The following is a 21,357-nucleotide window of genomic DNA, read 5'->3' as shown; positions in this document are numbered from 1 at the left end:
AGAGAGAGAGAGAGAGAGAGAGAGAGAGAGAGAGAGAGAGAGAGAGAAAGCAAGCAAGCAAGCAAATATCTACATCAACATGACTTTCATCTGCCCAGATACGTCTGAGGTGACGCCACATGGCACTGGACATGTTAAAGTGAATCAGTCATTACTGCTTGGGCTCTCTGGTCACACAAGTGCTGAAAGAAATGGAACAACTACAATAGATAAGGAAAACATAGTACATTGAAAGGAAATAAGGTGATGGACAGTGCCTCCCCCCCCCCCCCCCCCCTCCACACAAAATAGAATTGTTTGCAATCAAGTGTATTTCACAGAAATCAACAAACTCTTAAGAAAAAAAAAAAAGTGACCTGAGGAAAATCACCTCTTTAGGGACTGTCACAAGGTCAGATAATCTATCACATAACACAATTAAACACTTCTACAAAAAATTGTTAAGACTTCCGACATTCACATATTTGTTCTAAGAAAAATACTCTAAAAAAGGTCACATGGTTGCATTACATAATTATCCATAAAAAGTTCATTAACAACGAGTTACCAACTCTCCCCATTTCCTTAACCTCCCCAGTCCTTTTCCTTCACTCATCTTCCTTCCCCTTCAACCCATCAGCCAGGAGGAGGAACCACTGGCTCCGAAAGCTTTCAAATTTAAATACCTTTATAAGTGTGTTCTCCTGCTCTCACTTGGTTACTAGATTTTTTATCTATCCTATCACATTGTATTTTCAGAATTTTCACGGGAGAAGGAGAGAGAGAGGGGGAGAGGGAGAGAGTACGTCCAGACAATGGAAATTCACAAAGCGATGCATTGGTAGAAATGCTTTCCTTGTGTGGTAATGATGATGCAAAACACAAAAAGGAAGAGCACAAACAGGTCACAAAACAGTTTTATTGAGCTTAGTACAGCAGAAATCAAGAAATAAGAATGAAAAGAGACAATGATCATCATCAAAAAAGGCACTCGAAATTACAAACCCGAACCATAATGTAGGCCACACATCTCTGGCGCATGAGAGTCCATATGCCAGAGGTGTGAGACTTGCATCACAGTTCGAGTTCATAATTTTGAACACCTTCTTCGGTGCCAATCATAGCCTGTTTTTGTTCTTATTTCTCAGTTTCAGCTATACTATAATAAACTTGTTTTCTGACCTTTTTTATGTCCTTCCTTTCTTTGTTTCATGTTGTTAATACTGTGCCAGGAATGCCATGTGAATTTCCGATTGTCCAGGTGCACTCTATCTTTGCTGAAAATTTGTAAACACTGGGCTAAAGTACACTGTTTCAGAACAATATGATGACAGCACAGAAGTGCAAAGACCTGTATTACTCCATAGCATTCAGTCATCTGCAGCTAATGGTCATATTGAGTTACAGTCCTGATGATCTTGCCATTCTGTTAGCTAAAGGATACATCACCTAAATGGCAGCTCTCATCATTTAATACACTGCACCTGCGAGTAGTAGCTATGTTTCTTTCCCAACGTAGATGATATCATGCATCAAATGCAGCCGAAAATGCACTGTTCACAATGTTTGTTAGCACAAGATCTTGCAATGACTTAAACGAGTAACAAGCAATGACTAAAATGAGTCGCAGTTCAGGGAGAGAAATGCTGCTTATAGGAAGTGACGATAATTTTAGTATTATCTCCAGGATTCCCAAGAAGGGTATGGCGACTAAAATTAAAGTACACTGTTTCAGAACAATATGATGACAGCACAGAAGTGCAAAGACCTTTTGCACTTAATACTTCACCATGCCATCACTTTTGTTTGCAGTTAATAGTGGTATGAATTAAAAATGAAAACCGAAATAGGGAGATAAATAATGCTGCATTGTAACAATCAGATGTTAATGACAAGCATTTGCAGAAGGAAACTTGAAGAATGGTCTCATGCAGAAGACTCACCCTCGGGTAAATTAAAAAGACATGAAGGAACAAGTACGAGTGATTTTCAATTGCACAGCTACCAAGTAAGTTGACAACACTAAAGGAATATTATAAGAAGCTTTTCTGTTATTTATCAAACGTCTGATACCCCAGCGAGTATAGTCTGTATTCAAAAAGTACACTGGTGAAAAAGCAAAATGATATTACTTACTACTCTCGGAAGACAGTAACCTCTCCACAACAGTTTATAGTTAGAGGGGAATACTGAGCACCAAAAATAACACAGCTCATAACCAGGCACATGTCACACTTCTTGCCAGGCATAATGAATTAAAGATTAACTAGACAATATGGATAAGGCCCAAGAAAGGCCTTTGGTGTGTTGGTGTTGGTGTGTGTGTGTGTGTGTGTGTGTGTGTGTGTGTGTGTGTGTGTGTGGAGCCAAAACATCATTGTGTCAGACGCCATCACTTGGAGTACTGCTGACACGGCAAAAAGGTGGACCGACCACAGCAACAGCACAATAGTTCCACACCTACTCACTGCCGCCTTCATTCGCTGTGCGACGTTAGCAGTGGTACCCGGCACAGCAAATGAGCACCTAACCAGTATAAATACTTGACATTTCTATCCGAAGTTTTTACTGTCAGGTAGCACCTGCTATGACGGGAGGTACACACCGTGTGATGGGGTAACATGGTTCTGCAAGATGCCACCACAAGACATTGGTTCTGCCACCACAAGATATTGGTTCCACCACCAACGAGCTCCGTACTGGGACTAAGTCTACTCCCAGAGATTTGGTGCCTTTCACCTAGTGGGCCACCTCAGGCTCACCTCAGCCACAGCTGGGATCCTCCCCTGGAGAGCAGCAATTCGTGTCCTGAGTGGTGTACTTGTGAAGGCAAACTGTCACTGCTCACCACCACTCATACAGGCAGGTTCCACTGTTAGAGCACGTCTTCCACTACGAGAATCACAGAAGGCTTCCGTGCCTGCAGAAGTACGCTGCCTTAAATTGTAGAGCCACACCAGGCTGGCACACATACCACCACAGGCACTCAGTAACAACAGTCTTATTCTGTGCTTAATTCAAGCTGGCCACTGCTTCCACAACCGCCAGCCTTGCTGCTGTCAACACGTGCCCAGACAGGTGGCATAGCTGCTATGGGTCGATGTTACAAGGGTTGTAACTTGAAACCGAATAAAATGTTTGATTACTGATGCTGTTCACATATGCTACTGACAGCCAACATCCTGACAACAACCTACTGCTGCAACCCAATGGTACCGAGGTAGTGGCCAACCACTCCAGCCCACGACAACATAATAAATGTAAGTGCAGTTTGTTCATGTCTGCCGCTATAGCCCCACAACTTACCCTCGCAGCTACATGGGAGTCACATGGTATGGTAGCCATCCATCTCCCTTCCATGAAGAAGGTTTTAGTTTGGAACTGCAAGTGGCGGCGGTGTGGTTGTGGACCACAGTTTGACTCTTAGTGCATTCAGTCTTGCCTACACTCGCAGAGCGTCAACTGCTGGGTGCTCATTCCTGTTGACAAGATTGTCATGGAGCCTTAACTCAGCTGATTCTTTGGTGATGCACTCCCAAAAGCCATTACCAATCGGCACAACAATTTTGTGTTCTCAAAGTCGAAAAAATTACCCTTATTGAGGCTGTGTTCTGCCACTGCTAATTTATCTTTATGCCCAATGTGTACATACCTAATGTGTTCCATGCAGTGTTATAAGATGCAGCACTGTATTTGTCCAATGTACTGTCAGCCATACTTGCAAGGGATGCTATTTATACTCGGTATTTGCAGTTGAGCCACGCACATACAGTGTGTTCAAAAACAGGTGTCTAATACTTTGAGAGGTGGTAGTACTCATCGAAACATGAAAAATAAGTCCAACAAAAATGGATCCAGGAACACATACTTTTTGGGATGGACCCATGTTTATAGGAAAGGCTGCGTGATGCTTGGTTGCGGATATTAGCATAGTTGTTGCACAAGAGGGCCATCAAATGTGTCGGTAGGATATTACAATGTCTTACAGTACTCCACCTACCATTAGGTGGTCTGCAGAAAGTTATGTGGTTCAAGTTGTGTTGTAAGCTACATTAGTTTTCATCATGTTTGTGTGCCTTATTGCACAGTACCATCACCCCTGGGTACATATCATGGTGTTTTACTTTCTTCCAAACGTGGATTCACTTATGTGTTTACTATTATTGTGCTGTTTGCACATACAAATGGTGTAGTACATTTACATTTTCTCTCTTCCACCACTTGTTAGCAATGGAAGCCTACTCTCATGAAGTGAAATGGTGGACACAATATTCTGCTATGGATGTAGCATGTGAGCCCGCACCCTTTACGCATAAAAATATCCATGCCCTCTGATAAGCTATTTGGCAAACTTTCCAGCATCTGAGGGATACAGGTACCCGACAGGGGACTGCCCCGCACAGTCCACATGCCTGTCGTGGAGAAGTGTGTGCTACATTCGATGGAAGAAAACCCTGAGACCAGTGTGTGATGATTAGCAGCAGCGGAAGGTGTGTCTCACTCTCTTATCTGCAGGGTACTTTGTAAACAATTGCTGTACCTATACATCTACAGTGTGTTCAGGCCCCACGACCACAGGATCATCATGGCAGACAGTGGTTCTGTTAATGTCTGTTGTAGAAGTGTGCCACAGATCCACTGCGCACATCTAAGATTTTATTTACTGATGAGGCAGGGTTCAAGAGATGGTGGTGTGAATTTCCATATAACCAGCACATATGGGCAGATGTAAATCCCCAAGCAATTCACAAAACAGGGCATCAACACCGATTCTCAATCAAGGTTTGGGCAGGCATAATTGGCAACAGATTAATAGGGCCACACATGCTACCACAAAGGTTAACTGGGGCACATTATCTGGAATTTCTCATTGATATATTGCCTACCCTGCTGGAGGCTGTGCCATTGCATCGACGTATACAAATGTGGTGCAAGCATGATGGCACACCAACACACTTTCCTCACAATGTGCGTGAACATCTGACACAGACATTTCAGGACCGCTGGATTAGTCGGGGGAGGGGGGTAAGGGTGGAGGGGGGGGGGCACCTTGTTGGTCTGCTCGTTCCCCAGATCTCAATCCCCTAGACTTTTGGTAACAGGGAAACTTGAAGAAAATGGTCTATGCCACGCCAATCAATGCTGTGCTGCACTCCAGGGTCGCATCTTCAATGCATGCCAGCAGGTACAACAACCACTAGGTATATTTCAAAGTGTGTGTCATTCCTTACAATGGAGGGCAGAGGGGTGCATTTCTTGAATGGACGCCATGTTGAACACCTCCTGTGAATACATGTTTATGGGAGAAAGCACGCACTTCTGGACCCGTGTCTATTGGACTTACCTCAGAAAGTATGCAATTCAAGACCAACATTTAGTGGACTTATTTTTCTTGTTTTGGTGAGTACTACCACCCTTCAAAGTATCGATACTTCTTTAGTAACATGTATTTTCTTTTTCACATGCTTTCTTCAATTAACGTCTAATTTGCACTTTGCTGTACCCGTTTGACAAAACATTCCTAAGCTGTTGAAGCTCAGCTGGAAGATTGTTTTTGTCACAAATGGCACATACCCTCTGAACTACAGTCATCAGCAGAGTGCACCACAGTGTTGAATGATGACAGCTCATAGCACGAAGGTACAGATCTGTGTGTGTCTTCTTTCTGTAGACTGTATGTCCCGGGGAACTGTCTGTTTTTATTCTTTTTAGAATGTCCAAAAGTAGAAGACATCCATTCTGTTCTAGCTCCACTGTGAACTCTTATGTTTTGATGGACGTTGTTCAGGTGGTCCAGGAACTCTACCACACAACGAAGGTGTCATCCACATAACAGAAGAAGTGTTTGGTTTGAGCCATACAGTTTTTAGTGCAATCTCCTCAAAGAGCTCCATACAGAGATCGGCAATCCCAGGGGAAAGTGGTGAACCCATCAACTTGCTCACAGAATTACTCACCACGTTTGAAGTACATTGTGGTGGGTACATGTTGAAATGGCTTCACCATTCGCAAGAATCCTCTGAAAAATCTACATCAAGCCAATTTTTGAGCATCACAGAAAACAAGAAATGTGTGTGGCTCTGTGAAGCACAAACAACAACTGCAAGTAACTGTTATATATTGCATCCTTTATGAGTCTGGCCATCAGTACACCAGGCAAACACAGTGCTGCATCTGGTAATGCTCCACGGAACGCATTCGATGTGTACACCTGGGCCATAAAGATAAATTGGCAGTGGCATAAGATAGCCTCTGTGAAGGACTTATGTTTGTATCTGAGGAAACAAAAATGTTGTGCTGAGCTAATGAATTTTGGAAGAGCACCATCGAAGTATCAGTGGAGATAAGGCACCGTGACAATCCTGTTAACAGGGATGAGGGCTATCAGCTACGTTCGGCACGGAACTCTGCACTTGTAGCCACAATGCAAGAAGGCACCCAGCAGTTGACACTCAGTGAGTCTTGGGAAGACTAGATGCACCAACAGTCGAACAGTGAGCCGTGCCAACCAACACATGTTGCTGAACCCTGTACCTGGGGATTGGGGTGGGCAGAGATGAATGCCCATGATGAATGAAATATTGATACCATGTATTTCTGGAATAGAAACTGCATGAAATTTAACTGGATTTTTATTGGTACACATGCGACTGCATGCGCTACTGATATGTTCCAAACCTCCATGCATAAAAACAAGATTTTACTGGGTCTCAAACCTCAGGTTCTATTGGTGATAGAAAGGTAGGGTCAAGTGTTGTCGATAGCCATAGGGCTAGGGACTATTTATATACCCAACAGAAAGATCAATTTACTGTAACTATCATACAGTAGTGTCAAAGTTTGAATTAGACGTAGTCTATGGTGTGCCTTAAGGGGCTCTTGGAGACACATTTAGTTCCTAAGCGGTTCCTGAGAAAACCTGAAAAAAAAGTGTTTTACATTCTTTTTTCACCATCAGCATTGGATATCTACATTACTAATAGCAGCAAATTGCTCAAATTTTAAGAATGTATTTTCTACGCATTACCTAGAAGTGTCATCTTCCTGTTTTCCTGCGAAACTTACAGGACTAGCTCCTGGGGGAAAGGCTAGTCCACAGACACTGCTTAGCCACAGCCTGGAGGATGTTTCCAAACTGAAATTTTCATCACAGCAGATTGTGCACAGATATGAATCTTCCTGTAAGATTAAAACTGTGTGCCAGACACAGACTCAAACCTGAGACCTTTTGCCTTTTGCATGCTAGTAGTATAGCTGTGCGGATAGGTCATATGAAGTGTTTAGGTGGCTCAAATGGTACAGCACTTGCCCGTGAAGGTCATAGGTCCGGAGTTGAAGCATCAGTCATATCAGTCAGTGCGCACTCGTCTGCAGAGTGAAAATTTCATTCATAAAACACCCCTAGGCTGTGGCTAAGCGACACCTCTACAATTTCCTTTCTTCCTGGACTGCCAAACATGTGAGTTTTGAAGGAGAACTACTGTGTAGTTAGGAAGGTAGGAGACATTGTACTGGAAGAAGTAAAGCTGTGAGGACAGGTAGTGAGTATGGCTTGGGTAGCTCAGCTGAGACGGCAAAGATCCCAAGGTTGAGTCTCAGTCCGGCACACAGTTTTAATCTGCCAGGAAGTTTCATATCAGTGCACACTCCACTGCAGTTTAAAAATTTCATACTGGAAAATAACTTATACCCTCCTCAAGAGACATTCCATCAGATTTTGAGTGTGCAACTAGGATATTGTTAATTCTTGGTCTCATATTATGGCTAACAATCTTTCACCCATTTTCAAGGTGAGTCACTTGCAAGATTTTTAAATAACTTTATACAACACTATGGAGTAATCATGATTGCCTTGAAAATGGCCAAAAGGTTATCAGCTGAAATAGGCCTATAAGAATAAGAATTCATAATATCCTAGATGCATGCAGAGAATATGACGGAATATTTGATATGGTGCAAAAAGTTCAAGAAACACATCCTCAAGAAATCCTTTTCTGAAGATGGATAGTGCAACAATATGCCAAGTCTGAAGCAGCTGGTATCCAGATGTCTTCCTTGATGAAAAGAAGAGTTTCTCACACATGTGACAGGTGTTATTTAACATGCCACTACAGTTATCAAAGGGTCATGATAGAAGGCAATAGAGAGTATCAACTGTGAATTTCTGCCTTCAAACTATATCACAATTTGATATGAGTGGCTATGGTAAGTTGGTTGGTTTGTGGCGGTTGAAAGGACCAGACTACAAAGGCCATTGGTCCTATGGTAAGTATCAGAGCACTGTGGGTCGTAATTCATGGAAAAACATCCAGCTACCAAGTTCCACTACATCCAGATATATTGTTCAGCCTTTGGTGTCTTGAACATTAGAAGGACAATTGGTGCTCTTGGGACCATGCAAGGAAGTGTAGTGGTAGAGTCACTGGACTCATAATCAGGAGAACAGTAGTTCCAACACCCGACTGCCTACTGAGAGTTATATTTTCCATAATTTGACTGAAATAATTAAGCTGAATGCCAGAATAGTTCCTTTGAAAGGACATGGAGAATTTCCTTCCCCAGTTTGAGCTTGTGTCCAATCTCTGACGACCTCATCATCAATGGCATGTTTACACTCTTCGTTCCTTTCTCCGTGGTCGTCTTGGGAGTAAGTTAGTTACGACAGATTTCCTTGTTAGTTGTGAAGACATAACACTGAAGCAGTACATAATTTCAATGAACTAAAAAAGATCTTAATGTTTCAGAATGGCGATATTACTGGCACACAAGAAGTACAGCACAGTGCATATGCAATTTTTTCAAACATGTATGAGGTATTCAAATGGAAATACATGTTTCCATTAAAAGCTTCCATTAAATATCTTTTCATGCACTAAATACCCTTCTCAAATTTGGAAGACACTGAACAGAAACCACAAATACGGTCTGGCAGGTACAAAAGAACACGTGTAGTGACCCGCATAGATCCACACCTGAGATCTGGGGAGCAGTCAGAAGTTGCAGCACAGAAGTCGGCAGACACAGCCAGTAGTTGGACAACCATAAGAGGCTGCCACTCGGGGATGCGTGCACTGCCTCTCGTCCGCACACTCTAGTGGCCTGGCTGACAGCTTTTAGAGACAGGCCCAGTCAGCTACAACTCAGTTACATGTGTGCTATCGGACTGCTATTGTGAGTCATTCTGTGGCTAGCATAACCACTGTAATAAGTTACTTTCTAAACTTAATAAAGTTTGTTGTACCAGTCATCTAGTGTGGTTTTGCATGCATTGCTCTCCAAAAATTCATCTCTGTCTCAGTTTCGTCATCAGTACCTGCCAGTCCATGTGGCAGTGAAAGAAGGAGAGGTATACGAACACCTCCTGCAGCAGCATTTCCATGTCTTCCAGGTTACAGATGCAGAGCTATGTTGTACACTGTTTCTGTCATGGATTTCTCCCACCTTGTACCAGGTGTTGGGGCAGATGGCCCCATTACGGAACCTTCCTCATTGTCATCTGACAACTATGTTTGTAGCCATCTCCCTATTACAGCAGCTGCACACACATCATGGCCACTAGGGTTGAGTTTAACCAATGCAAGAAGCAGACCCCCTCAGTCTTATTGTACCTGGTCTGCGACCCTCCACGGCCTTCATCGCCAGTGCAACTTTGTCACGGACAAGTCAAAACAGTCGTCTGCAGGCATCATGGTTCGCAATGTTATCATCCGGTCTGCCCTGAATAAGGAAGTCCGGCAACAGGCCTTCCAGTTAAGAGAACCCCTCCTTCAAAGAGGTTTTGTCAACTGCTCAGTAGTATGAGGTCTAACAAGCCACTGGTCAGGAACTGGAAGCTTAGTGCAGCGGTACAGGATGGCCCAGCCTCACCCACTGCAACTGGAGATGATGACATCATGGTGGTGCAAGCCGGCCAATTTGGTGATACCTGCACAGCCCATCTAGTGTTCCAGCTGCCGCTCCCTGTTGCCTTCAAACACGACAGATAAAGAGTGTCCCAAAAATTGGGCCATCTGCCTGTAAGTGTTGGAAAAAAGGCCACATTGTGATAGTCTTCTACTCAAATGCACAGAAGGCAACATCAGAGACTGTGGAAATGAATATTCAGGAAGTGTCATTGTCAGGGCTGATTCCCTATCGTGATTCCTACAAGCTTTTTACCGAGGTTTTGGTTCTCCCGCTACAGCTGCACCTGCAGTCAGTCCTTGGCATGGCAGCTTCCCTGCTTATTGCTCAAACCTATTCAGATTTCAGTATTTCATAGTTGTAGCCAGTAAATAGGCACCTCAAAGGGATACGGTAAACACTGAATCCCCATGCTTGGCCAAATCATGGCGAAAGTCACCCACAAATCAGTGACCCAAGCTGTTACCTTTATTGTCGTCTACAACACTAGTTCAGCAAATCTTGTTGGACTTGATGCCTTTCAGTCCATTGGCTTTTTGGTCACAAATTCCATACAACTGGTATGTGCCAAGGTCCCCTATCAGTCTTTTTAATCTCTTTGCTCAGAATTTCAGAATATCTTTGTGAAAAGCCTAGGATGTGTCACAGACTTTTCAGCCCACATAGCCTTGAAGCAGTTAGCTTGTCCTAAATTTTTGTGTGCTACACAGATTCCCCAGGCCTTCCACTCCGAAGTCAACGCAAAGCTGGACTGGTTGGCCTCTTTCAGGGTTGTGGTTCCCATTTCCTCAGGTGAATGAGCCACACCCCTTGTCATGGTTAAAAACCCTCTGGTAAATTCCACCTTTGCGTCGATTTTAAGGCAACAGTGAATTCACAGTCCTTGGTTGACATATACTCACTGCCGCATACTGACACATTTTTCATGCACTTAGCAGGGGTCAGTTCTTCTACAAACTTGATCTTTCAGAAGCATATCACATGTTAGATGATGAGTCGAAGTGTGTCATGATCATTAACCCATCGTTTATCCTTTATCAATACCAACAGCTGATGCTGGGGGGGGGGGGGGCAGTTTTTGGTCTTAGATGCAGTCCTCCTCTTCTCTGCATGATAACGAAGCTCCTTGGGGTGGTCATCCCCAGGCATTTGCAGCAGGACATTTTACAGTTGTTATGTGAGGGGCACTGGCTTGTTTCCCACACCGAAGTCTTGGCTCACAGACACATTTATGGCTCAGCACTGACCATGAGCTAGTACACCTGGTTGCCGTGTGACCCCAGTGTGCTAGTCAACAAGAAGCTCCCAGGTCATCACTCTCCATGGTCTCTAGGAACCCAGCCCTGGACATGCACGTTCGTTTCCGAAAGTGTTCAAGCTGACTGTCAATGATGCGATTTCACATTATCCGTACACTGTCAATGGGAGGTTTTCCAGTGACCTTCGTTTCTGATAATGGAGGCCAGCTCCTGTCTCAGGTATTTCATGATTTCAGTGTGCAGTCAGGCATTCTCCATGTTCACTCTACTTCCTGTCACCCACAATCTAGCATGGAGGCCAACTGCATGATGAAAAAGTATACCTGCAAGACTTCCCCACCACAGATGTATTTTTTTCTTTTTTTTCTGACAACCTACTGCACATGTCCTATTGGTTGTCATAGCTCAGCGATCTTCTCCACGGGCACCAGCCAAGTACACAGCTCCGTATCCTCTGTCCTGTACCTCACTCACTATCACATTCTGGTGTACCAGGTTTTACACAGGAGACAACAGTCTGGGCGTGTGGTTTTGGTCAGCACCCCCACTGGATACCAGCAGTCATCATCCATCCACTGGATACCAGCAGTCATCATCCATCAGAAGAGCTGCCACATCTACATCCCATGGACAGGCAACCAGGAAGTCCAGTGGCATCAAAATGAGCTCCGCACCTGGGTGAGCACCCACCCCATCAGAGATGCAACACCACCTTTGCCGGTTACCGCCTACCAGCAAGGGTTCCAACCTCCTCTTCCACTGCAGCAACCGCTCCACCCAAAGAGCCTATGCCTTTGCAGCCTCTGCCAGCAGCTCCAGTGGCGCTTCAGCTGGAGTGCATACCACCCCTTGCCGGTTCGACACAACATGAGCAGCCTCCGCCTGCAGCAGTGTCACCTCCACCGCCCACACCAGTGCCAGACATCACCATGGATCCCAACTTGACTGCCCGTCACTGCTTCCATCATCTTACGCTCCAACGGAAGGGCATTGTGATTCTTGCACCAGCCACTTTTGCCCTTATCCTCAGGTCTCCTGCATATATGGGGGCTGTTCACTACTCCAACCCCTGGGGCCTCCATGGATATGGATGCCATTAATTTCAGATAGATTACACATAGAAATTCAGCTAAGCAATTCACATCAGATGTTTCTAGAACCGTTTAAGTTATTGTAATTCTGTTTTCACTCAGATAAAATGTCAGAAAGTCCTCTTTAAATGATGTCTAACTTCAATTTAATTTATATTTAGTAGTTACTACAGCCTTTGGCCCCCTTCCCAGCAATTATGAACCTTGTTATGGTGAAGAGTCTCGTATGCCTTAACAATGTAACCAGCCATACAGAAGTGCAACCACATCAGAGAGCTAGACAAACATTTGGTTTCTGAAGAGGGGCAGCTGCCCTTTCAATACGTGATCTGGTCTTGTAACTTCAACCGGTATTTTCTTGTTATACTGGCACTGTGAACAGGTTAAAGAGGGGAATGGGGCACTACAGTTGTTCTACTTTGAGGACTTGTAGCCCAATTTTATAGTTTAATGATGATGACATCCACCTGGATAAAGTATTTTAGAGATAAAATAGTCCCTCGTCTGTAATTCTGAGCAGTCTATTCAGGAACATGTTGTCATTAGAAAAGAACAAATCTGGCAGTCTACAGATCAGAGCATGCTGAAGCTTGAGAATTTAAAAAGAGAAATGGCTGAGTTGAAGTTAGATATAGTGGGAATTAAAGAACTGAAATGGCATGAAGAAGAGGATTTCCGGCTATGTGAGTACGATGTTATCTACACAAAAACAAATAGGGGCAATGCAGGAGTAGGTCTAATAATGAACAAGAAAATAAGAATCCAAACTGAAATGAGCAGCATAGTGACTGTATTATTCTAACTGAGGCAGATACATTAAGTAATTATTCAATTAGTGAAGGAAGACATTAAATTAAAAGCAGAAAAGGAAAATCAGTAAGTGGACGTGGGCACAGTTCAGTTCATAAGCTAATCCATTGCCAATATTTTGTCCAAGAATCATAAAATAACACAGCAGTATAAGGAAGGGACATGAAGACACTGAAAAGTTTAAGACTGATTAAAGGCTATGATGGTAACAGAGGGACTTAAAACAACTGCAAACATCTCCAGAAGCAGGTATAGAATCCTACAATAATTTACTAGTTATGAAAAGTAGGCTGAAACTGAATAAATCACAGAAAGATAAATTTTAAAAAAAGAATATAAGTAAGTTTAACAACCAGAGGACACAGAGTGGGGCAGAAGGAGACTGATTTGGGGGGAGGTGATGAACAGAGAGGGGGAGGTGGGGGAGGAGAGAATGGACAAGAGAGGGGGAAAAGGAGATGGGCAGCGGGAGGGAGGGAAATAGTTTAGGATGCGTATCCAATTTGTGTACATATTGAGAAACTGCAAAACATTGCCGCATTCACTATTACTATATAAAGAGAAAACACTGTTGGCAAAAATCTCGAAAAGTACCTGACCGATTTAATTTTTAATTATTACAAATTAGGCCTACTCTAATAAAGATTCAGATGGACACAGGCAACATACATTTTTGAAACAATAATAGATAGGTTTTCTGTTAAAAACCAACTGTGAGTAAGATAACACTCTACTCTACTGTGCTACAAAAATGTGTGATTTCATTTTCTTTCTCACACTCAATTTTAAGTATGATAGCATGACATTTAAACCATCAGACAAACTGGTTTTCCCATGCACATTCTTTCATCTTATATAAAATTACACACAAAAATTGCACATACAATTACATGCTGTTTTGTTTTCTTACTTGCAATTGATTTTAACAGAAAGCAGGAAAGTTGTATTTATGGTTATGATTAGAATTGTACTACGGAATCTGAATAGCCCAAGACTTCATAATTCTATTAACATATAGATTAAACTTTGCAAAATACTGCTGCTGAAACTACTATCTTCACAGATGCAGCAGGAGGCACGTTTTCTCATAGCCCATATGCCAATGATACCAACTGACTTCCCATTCATTTGGAGTGACTTCAAGACGAAAATGTGAGGCTCTATGGCTTGTGTCAAACCTTTGTCACATACGCTATTGTTATGTAATGGATAAGATAAAAATCCTCCAATTTAAATTCGTGCATACTACATATGACAGTAATGAACACCATTGTTGCTGATTGTGCAGAGACCATGCTGTATAAGGCATCATCAGCTTCTAGGAGCGAATTTCGAGCTTAAGTAAAGACACTTCCAAAATTTTACTGAACTTTACATGAATAAGCTGTGCTGGCTCATATTAATGATAATGAAGACACATTACATTCAAAACAAGTAGGCTATGATTATCATCATCAATATCTGAAAACCTTTAAAACCCATTTAATTTAAAACATGTTTCTGTTCCCGACAAGCTTCTACTACACATAACGCAGTCATTGCTTTTGTATCTTCCCACCTGTGCCCAACAATACTTCTTACCTTCTGGTTGTCCTGGCTTCCGAACTTTATCCCACTGTTCTTGTCGAATCCTTCGTCGCTCCGCGAGTTCTGCTTCTGAGATAAAGCCTGAACTCATTCCGATTTGATGTTTCTTCCTTATGCTGCAAAGTGAAAATTCCGGCTTGTATGCATTTTATACAATGGTGATACGTCAGTTATTTTAAAAGTTTAAAACAGGGTCCGTTTCAGAAAGACTCCTAGCTTTGTCGAAGAACTCGTTTGAGCACGGTTTATTTCAACATTCTAGTAAAAACAATAGTTATAGGGGTAGGGGTAGGGGAAATTAGGAACCAGTGCTTCTATTTACACTTTTAAACTTGGCACTAAATAATACATAATATGTTTGCTTTATTAAAAAGCTGAATTTTGTCGGAACAGCTGGAGATAGCTAAACCGTTTCAGAATTCTCAAGCCCAGTAGTGTTATTCGTTCTTATTTTTTTGCCTTCCTACAAATCTTATTAAAAATGTCTAGCCGTTTTTGCTGTAAATAAAATTACCCTTTCTCAAAACTCACGACATTCCAATACTTCTCCTCACAACTTTCCAAACTCTCTGAAGGAAAGATAACTCAGAGCATGGAGCGACATCTGCCTAATTAATATGTTACAGAATAAATTCACAGGCTAACGCTTTTTATAAGTTTATGGAATTTCCGACATTAAACATCTGAGATTTTTTACAAATTATGCGTTATTATCAGAAAATAATCTGTCGCATTTCGATACTTCCGAAACCTAAGATCTTACAAGCATGCATTCTGTACGAACACCGGTACCCTAGACATCCGTCAGTACCGCAGTAGGTGTTGGGAGGCATTTGAAAAGTGTGAAATGGCATGAGACGCTGAAATCAGTAACGTTGTACTGTTGGTGGCTTTATTATAACTATTAAGAAGCAAAGAATGAGGTAGTAGTTTTTGTTGCAGGTATGCACCAAAGAAGAAACGGGCTTTAGATTTCAAAATATACAAATTGCACAAAAAATATGACTTGATTGATTTTTGAACATAATGAAATCAATATAGAGTTACGAAAGGGGAACGCCACAACTCTCCATCATAAAACGCCATATAATAGCATAAATGTGCATGTACAGTTAACAATTTTTCCTGGTCGTAATTTTCCTTTCTCTCTGGAAGCATGGCTTCAGGAAATATAACGACGCATCCAAAAATTGCCACAACGTTTCCTTTGCAAGAGGAAATTGAGAACGGAAGGAACAGACACGTTGTCAGGTGCCAACGATGCCCGTCGAAGATTCTGAATCCAGGAATGGGTGTCTACAAGCAGGTTGAGGTACATGAATGAAACTTCACAGATGTTCTGTCATTAATATAGAGAACGTAATATTTACTATAATGTCATCTTCACCCTTTCTTTGTTCATTCACAAGCACTTTTCTTAAAGAGGATTGGTAGGCCTATATTAATTGTTACCCTGCTTCAAAAGATAAATTCTCCATATTGCATTAAATTCTTCTCTTGTTGGAGTGTCATTACAAGAAGTTATGCTGTAATAGTTATTTCCCGCTTGAGACCACAACAAATTCAGCACATTGTAGGTTATTTAGCAAAAATTAAACCATATTCTGCATTCTAACAGTATTATATTCACATATTACCTGTTTAATTTTAGATCACTTTGATACACAGAATGATGTGATGTACCAGTTACAACGCAGGACTCCTATTCAGAAAGATTCAAACCACATGCAGAAACGGGAGGGGGGTTAGATTGCTAGTCACCGTATAGTGGAGATGATGAGTCCGAGACAGGCACAATGAAAAGGCTGCTAAACAAGTAAGCTTACTTCCAAATTAGAAAAACACACACACACACACAAATAGTCATGGAAATGCAACTTGCACACATGACCACTGTCTCTGGCTTCTGAAACCAGACTGAAGCTTACTTGCTTAGCATTCTTTTTGTTGTGCCTGTCTGTGATCCAGTATCTCCACTATATTGTAAGTACCAATCTGTTGCTTTCATAATTTTGTCATTATTCCATCATGGATCTTCCATTGTTCAGTATTTTCTCAAATAGACTCAGTTAAATGCTAAACTAACTCGCCAGACATGTTACAGCTGCATATTATGCCATCCATCACTAACACCGTTGATCTTTCTAATGGCTTTGATGTTCATAAGACATTGGTTAAAAAAGAAAAAGGTTGTACAGACAACAAGAAATCTTTCTGGAAAATTGTGGTGCTTCCATTAAACATGTACTTAACAAGTTTCTTGTGCAGGCTATTCCTGCAGCAGCTGTATATGAATTTTGCAGTAATTCAGAAAATGCTTTTTGCAGGCTGCACATGAAGTTTTCTTTTATTTATCGTGTACAACCATATACTTTCACCTTAGTTGCAAAGCATCTTCAGTCGGTGTCCTGAAATATTACATCATTTTTTCATTTACACATGCAGGTTATCATTTGCACTTATAGGTTATAGATTTAAAACAGTTTTTCAAGGTTTTTATAATAAAATGGAAAATTACTTACAGATCAGCATCCAATTCATTACTTTTAAGCCAAAAAGCTTTCTCTTAGGCACCACATTGGTTGGAAGTTCCTTGTGGTCACCGTTTTCAACATATAACAATTTAACTATCATTTTCAGTCCGTATAGTGTCATTTGTGCACTAGATAAATAAAAAAAAAGCTTAATGTGCAGCAGGCGATGAGGCATTTTCTTTTTAAGGACTGTAATTTATCTATTTAATTTTTTAAGACTAAACCCTGGACATAAAAATGGCTTCAGAACAGGTGAATGTAACATGTGGAGTATCACAGAGATTGGTACTGGATCCGCTCTCATTTCTAAGGTACATAAATGAAGGTCCAATGACTTTATAGAGCAGTTGAAATGCTGTAATTTACTGAAGACACGAGCATACTAATCAAGGTACAAACTCAATCCTAGCAGACACAGTTTAGATGATAGCATAACAGAACGCCAAATAGTTCACATCCAACAGCTTGTCACTAAGATACAGTATGCAATTTCAAACAAACAATAATGAGCTTTTAACGTCAGAAGTAAATAGTCTTCACAGGTTTACCACCTGATTACATTGTGCAAATTCCACAATATTTCGTCAGAGCAACTATCCGACATCTTCAGGTGGTTCAACCTTGTTGGTGGCTAGGTATATATTTGTGATATTCTGTGTAATATTGTGGAATTTGCTCATCATGATCCGGTGGCAAACGTGAAGACTATATACAACATACCCGCCAGGAAAGCTTGCAGAGTCACATCAGAAGTAAACCTTTATCATACACCAAATGAAGCACAATGTGAAAAATATGTTGGGGTCTTGCTGGATAACAAGTTAAAATGACATCAACACAGGGATAATGTAATAAAGACATAGCAAAGGGTATAGCAAGCAGTTGCATGACTGTGAATTATTGCTCTACCCTGTACTTCTAGAAATATAGTCGTTGGGAACATCTGCTTCCACATGGAATCAAACCTGATCTTATCAAGATCAGTCCCTGTATAATGCCTTCAGAAGCATGTCTCAACTTGTTCACCTGAAGACAAGTATGTTGGCTTATTTTGCACATTTTTCACTGCCTGTTATGTAATGGATTTTTCTTGTGGAGAAGTGCACTTAAAATAGATTAAGTATTCAGCAGAATCAAGCAATAAGAATAGTGTGTAAAGTAGATAATCATGTATCGTACAGAAACCATTTAAGGATCTTTGAATTCCCACACTCACACCAGTACGTTTATCGATTAAGGGTAAGGATTTTTGTTGCTGTTAAGCTGAATTGGGACATACACTGTCACAATAGAAGACATAAAAATAATTTTCTTGTAGGCTTGATTTATTTATCCATAGATCATGAAGTCCAACAGTACAAACATAATAAGGTATCTCGAACGGAATGACCTCCCTCCAACTGACATTTATTCTGAAAGCATCAGTCATGCGAAACCCAGCTTGAACTTTTCTCGCATGACATATTGAAAGCTTTGGATCAAAGCAGGCAGGTGGATGCAGTATTTCTTGATTTCTGAAAAGCATTTAACTCAGAACCACAGATACATGTATTGTCAAAAGTACGATCAGATAGGATATCAAGTGAAATTTGTTACTGGATTGAGGACTCTTTGGTAGGGAGAATGCAGCATGTTATCCTGGATGGAGAGGCATTGTCAGATTTACGAGTAACTTTGGTTGTACCCCAGGGAAGTGTGTTGGGACCATTGCTGTTCATGTTGTATATTAATGACCTTGCAAACAATATTAATACTAAAATCCATTTTTTGTAGTTGTCTAAGAGGGTGACTCAAATGAAAACCTTAAATTTGTAATAACAAATTGAAATTTCGCACCATTATCGTGTAATTTGGTAAGCGTGTTACAAACAGCGTGCAGAATGGCCTGTAGGTGACAGCATAGTGCAAATGCACACATACCGTCGTAGTATCAGTATAAAGATGGCCGTCCCACTTGCGACTTGCACCAGGGAAGAACAGCATTCTGTTATTCGGTTTTTGCGTAGTGAAGGTGTGAAACCTATTGAAATTCATTGATGAATGACTGTTCAGTACGTTGATGCCTGTTTGTCACAGCAGCAAGTCTACGAATGGAGTAGGAAGTTCGCAAATGGTGTGACTTCAGTGGAAGATGCTCCTTGTCCAGGTCAGGCATAACGAGTTGACTCCACAGAACATTGCAGCAGTTGAAGCCGTAGTGAAGGAAAACTGCCGAGTGACACTGAATTACATTGCAGCATGTTTACAGATTAGCCATGGGTCAGCACACCACATTGTGCATGATGTGCTCCAGTTTCACAAAGTGTCTGCAAGATGGGTGCCATGGCAGCTGACTCCTGAAATGAGAGAACAACGTGTTGATGCTTGTGAAGAACTTCTTCGGCACTTTGAACGAGAAGGTGATGGCTTCCTTGCAAGAATCATTACTGGGATCGAAACCTTGGTTCACTTCCACCAACTGGAAACGAAGAGAGCGAGCAAGGAATGGTGCCAATCCCCATCACCAAAACCAAAGAAGTTTCGAACAAAACCATCAGCAGGGAAGGTTATGCTGACTCTCCTTTGGGACGAAAAAGGCGTCATTTTGGAGCATTACATGCTTAGTGACCACTGTCAGCAGTGCATCATACACAGATCTCCTAAAAAATCATCTGCAGCCTGCAGTCAAATCAAGCAACATGGACTGCTGTCAGCAGGTGTTCTTTTGCAATATGACAATGCAAGGCCCCACACTGCCCGTACAACAGTTGGGTCATTCCATGTCAGTTCAACCAATGGCTCCAGCTCATAGTCTCAGATTTGACTGAAATTCAGTACACTAATTCTACCATGTGTGGAACACTCGTGTACAAAGTATTAGTTTCACCTGCCAATTAGTTCCAGAATTATGACTTGTGAAACAAGGTGGCGTGACCCGGAAATTGCAACCCGCATCTGGCAATCTACCTTCAGACCTAACTTCAGGTCTTAATAACTTTGGAAATATTCCACACAGTCCAGTGAAATTTTTACAACCCAGTAACATCTATATGGAGAACACCCTCCATGAATCAAAACACCAACATATTTCTGAGGGAAAATAAAAAATTCCAAAATGTGATTAAAAAATGTAATACGTATTGTAGGTGCCCTCTATGCCAAATATAATTCACTCAAAAAGGGTAAAATTTTTTTGTTGTAAGCTTAATGTGGCCTAAACACACACAGAACTCATCATGCCCATATCAGTCACAAATGAAAATACAAAAACTTAAAAAATGGCCTGAAAAACATGGATTTTCGAAGTGTGGTAGCACAAAAAGGACAAGTGGTATCCAACCCAAGTTACACACACTGCATAATTAGACCATAATGATATATATCTCAAAATTTCAGCATGTTATTGCAAGATATTTGTGTACAATTGAAGTTGACAGATGTATTTGGTGATGTGGCCATTGTTCCAAAACACAATTTTGTAAAAACATATCGTAAACTGTTCTGCCCCCTCTTATCCTCTCCCACAATTGTTTAATCACTAAGGCACAACATATAGACAGATTAACACAACCTATCATTAATGTTTACGGCACCTTAACTGCTAAAAACCAGTCGAACAGAATTTCTCCCACACTTTAGCTACTGTACTCTGTACATTGAGTGGCAAATTGTACTGTCTTCCTGACACTGTGATAGGAACTGGAACTGTCATAAGAATATGTTCAAAAGGAATCCAACACTTGTCTGCCAAACGTGGCCAATGAAGTGATCTTTCTGGTCCTATGAAGTTCACAAATACGTCACCGTCTGCTTCACAGCACCCTGCAACACATCCTAAGTACCATTTGTCATCATAAACAGCAATAACATAGCAACCTGTTTGTATGTTGCTGCTTTTGCTTCTGAATCCTGAGTCACACACTGTGAAGACACATGTTGTGCATGAACCTATAGTTATAACTGAACAGTCTGCTCATCTGCACATTGTCGTAGTCCGCTGAAGAGGAGTGATGATGGCTCCTTGTGCCTGCAACAGTTTTAACGTGTTCTAGCCTGCTTTTTAGCAACTCTTCGACTGATTTCACCTCATCTTTCGAAACACAGAATGATTGTATGCCAGAGGTATTTTTCTGTACCCAGGTAAATAACTGAAGAGGTGTTAGAATGCGACCTTCTGTAGGGTGCTGCAGACTAGCTCGTGATGCCATGCACTTA

The 21,357-nt window shown here is 41.5% G+C and overlaps 2 protein-coding genes across 7 annotated transcripts in view; one reads left to right on the top strand and one right to left on the bottom strand.

The window, feature by feature from the left end:
• LOC124619479 (PSME3-interacting protein) overlaps positions 1–15,256 on the bottom strand; it is a 110,981-nt gene extending 95,725 nt beyond the window's left edge. For all 6 annotated transcript variants that reach the window (XR_006980084.1, XR_006980085.1, XR_006980083.1 and 3 more), the window contains exons 1-2: positions 15,144–15,256; positions 14,624–14,745 (exon numbers count right to left, since the gene is read on the bottom strand). Coding sequence is in view for 2 of the 6 variants with exons in the window: in XM_047145891.1 (XP_047001847.1) it covers positions 14,624–14,720 (97 nt within the window). In the remaining 4 variants the exon portion in view is untranslated. The remainder of the gene's footprint in view (positions 1–14,623; positions 14,746–15,143) is intronic.
• Positions 15,257–15,347: 91 nt separating this feature from the next.
• LOC124619480 (guanine nucleotide exchange factor MSS4) overlaps positions 15,348–21,357 on the top strand; it is a 62,000-nt gene continuing 55,990 nt past the window's right edge. Inside the window, exons 1-2 of the mRNA XM_047145893.1 lie at positions 15,348–15,571; positions 15,785–15,941. Of these exons, the coding sequence (XP_047001849.1) occupies positions 15,786–15,941 (156 nt within the window). The 5' untranslated portion in view covers positions 15,348–15,571; position 15,785. The remainder of the gene's footprint in view (positions 15,572–15,784; positions 15,942–21,357) is intronic.

The sequence above is a fragment of the Schistocerca americana genome, chromosome 6 (genome assembly GCF_021461395.2).
Source record: "Schistocerca americana isolate TAMUIC-IGC-003095 chromosome 6, iqSchAmer2.1, whole genome shotgun sequence".
NCBI lineage: Eukaryota > Metazoa > Arthropoda > Insecta > Orthoptera > Acrididae > Schistocerca > Schistocerca americana.
This window is presented reverse-complemented; position numbering and strand designations above follow the sequence as displayed.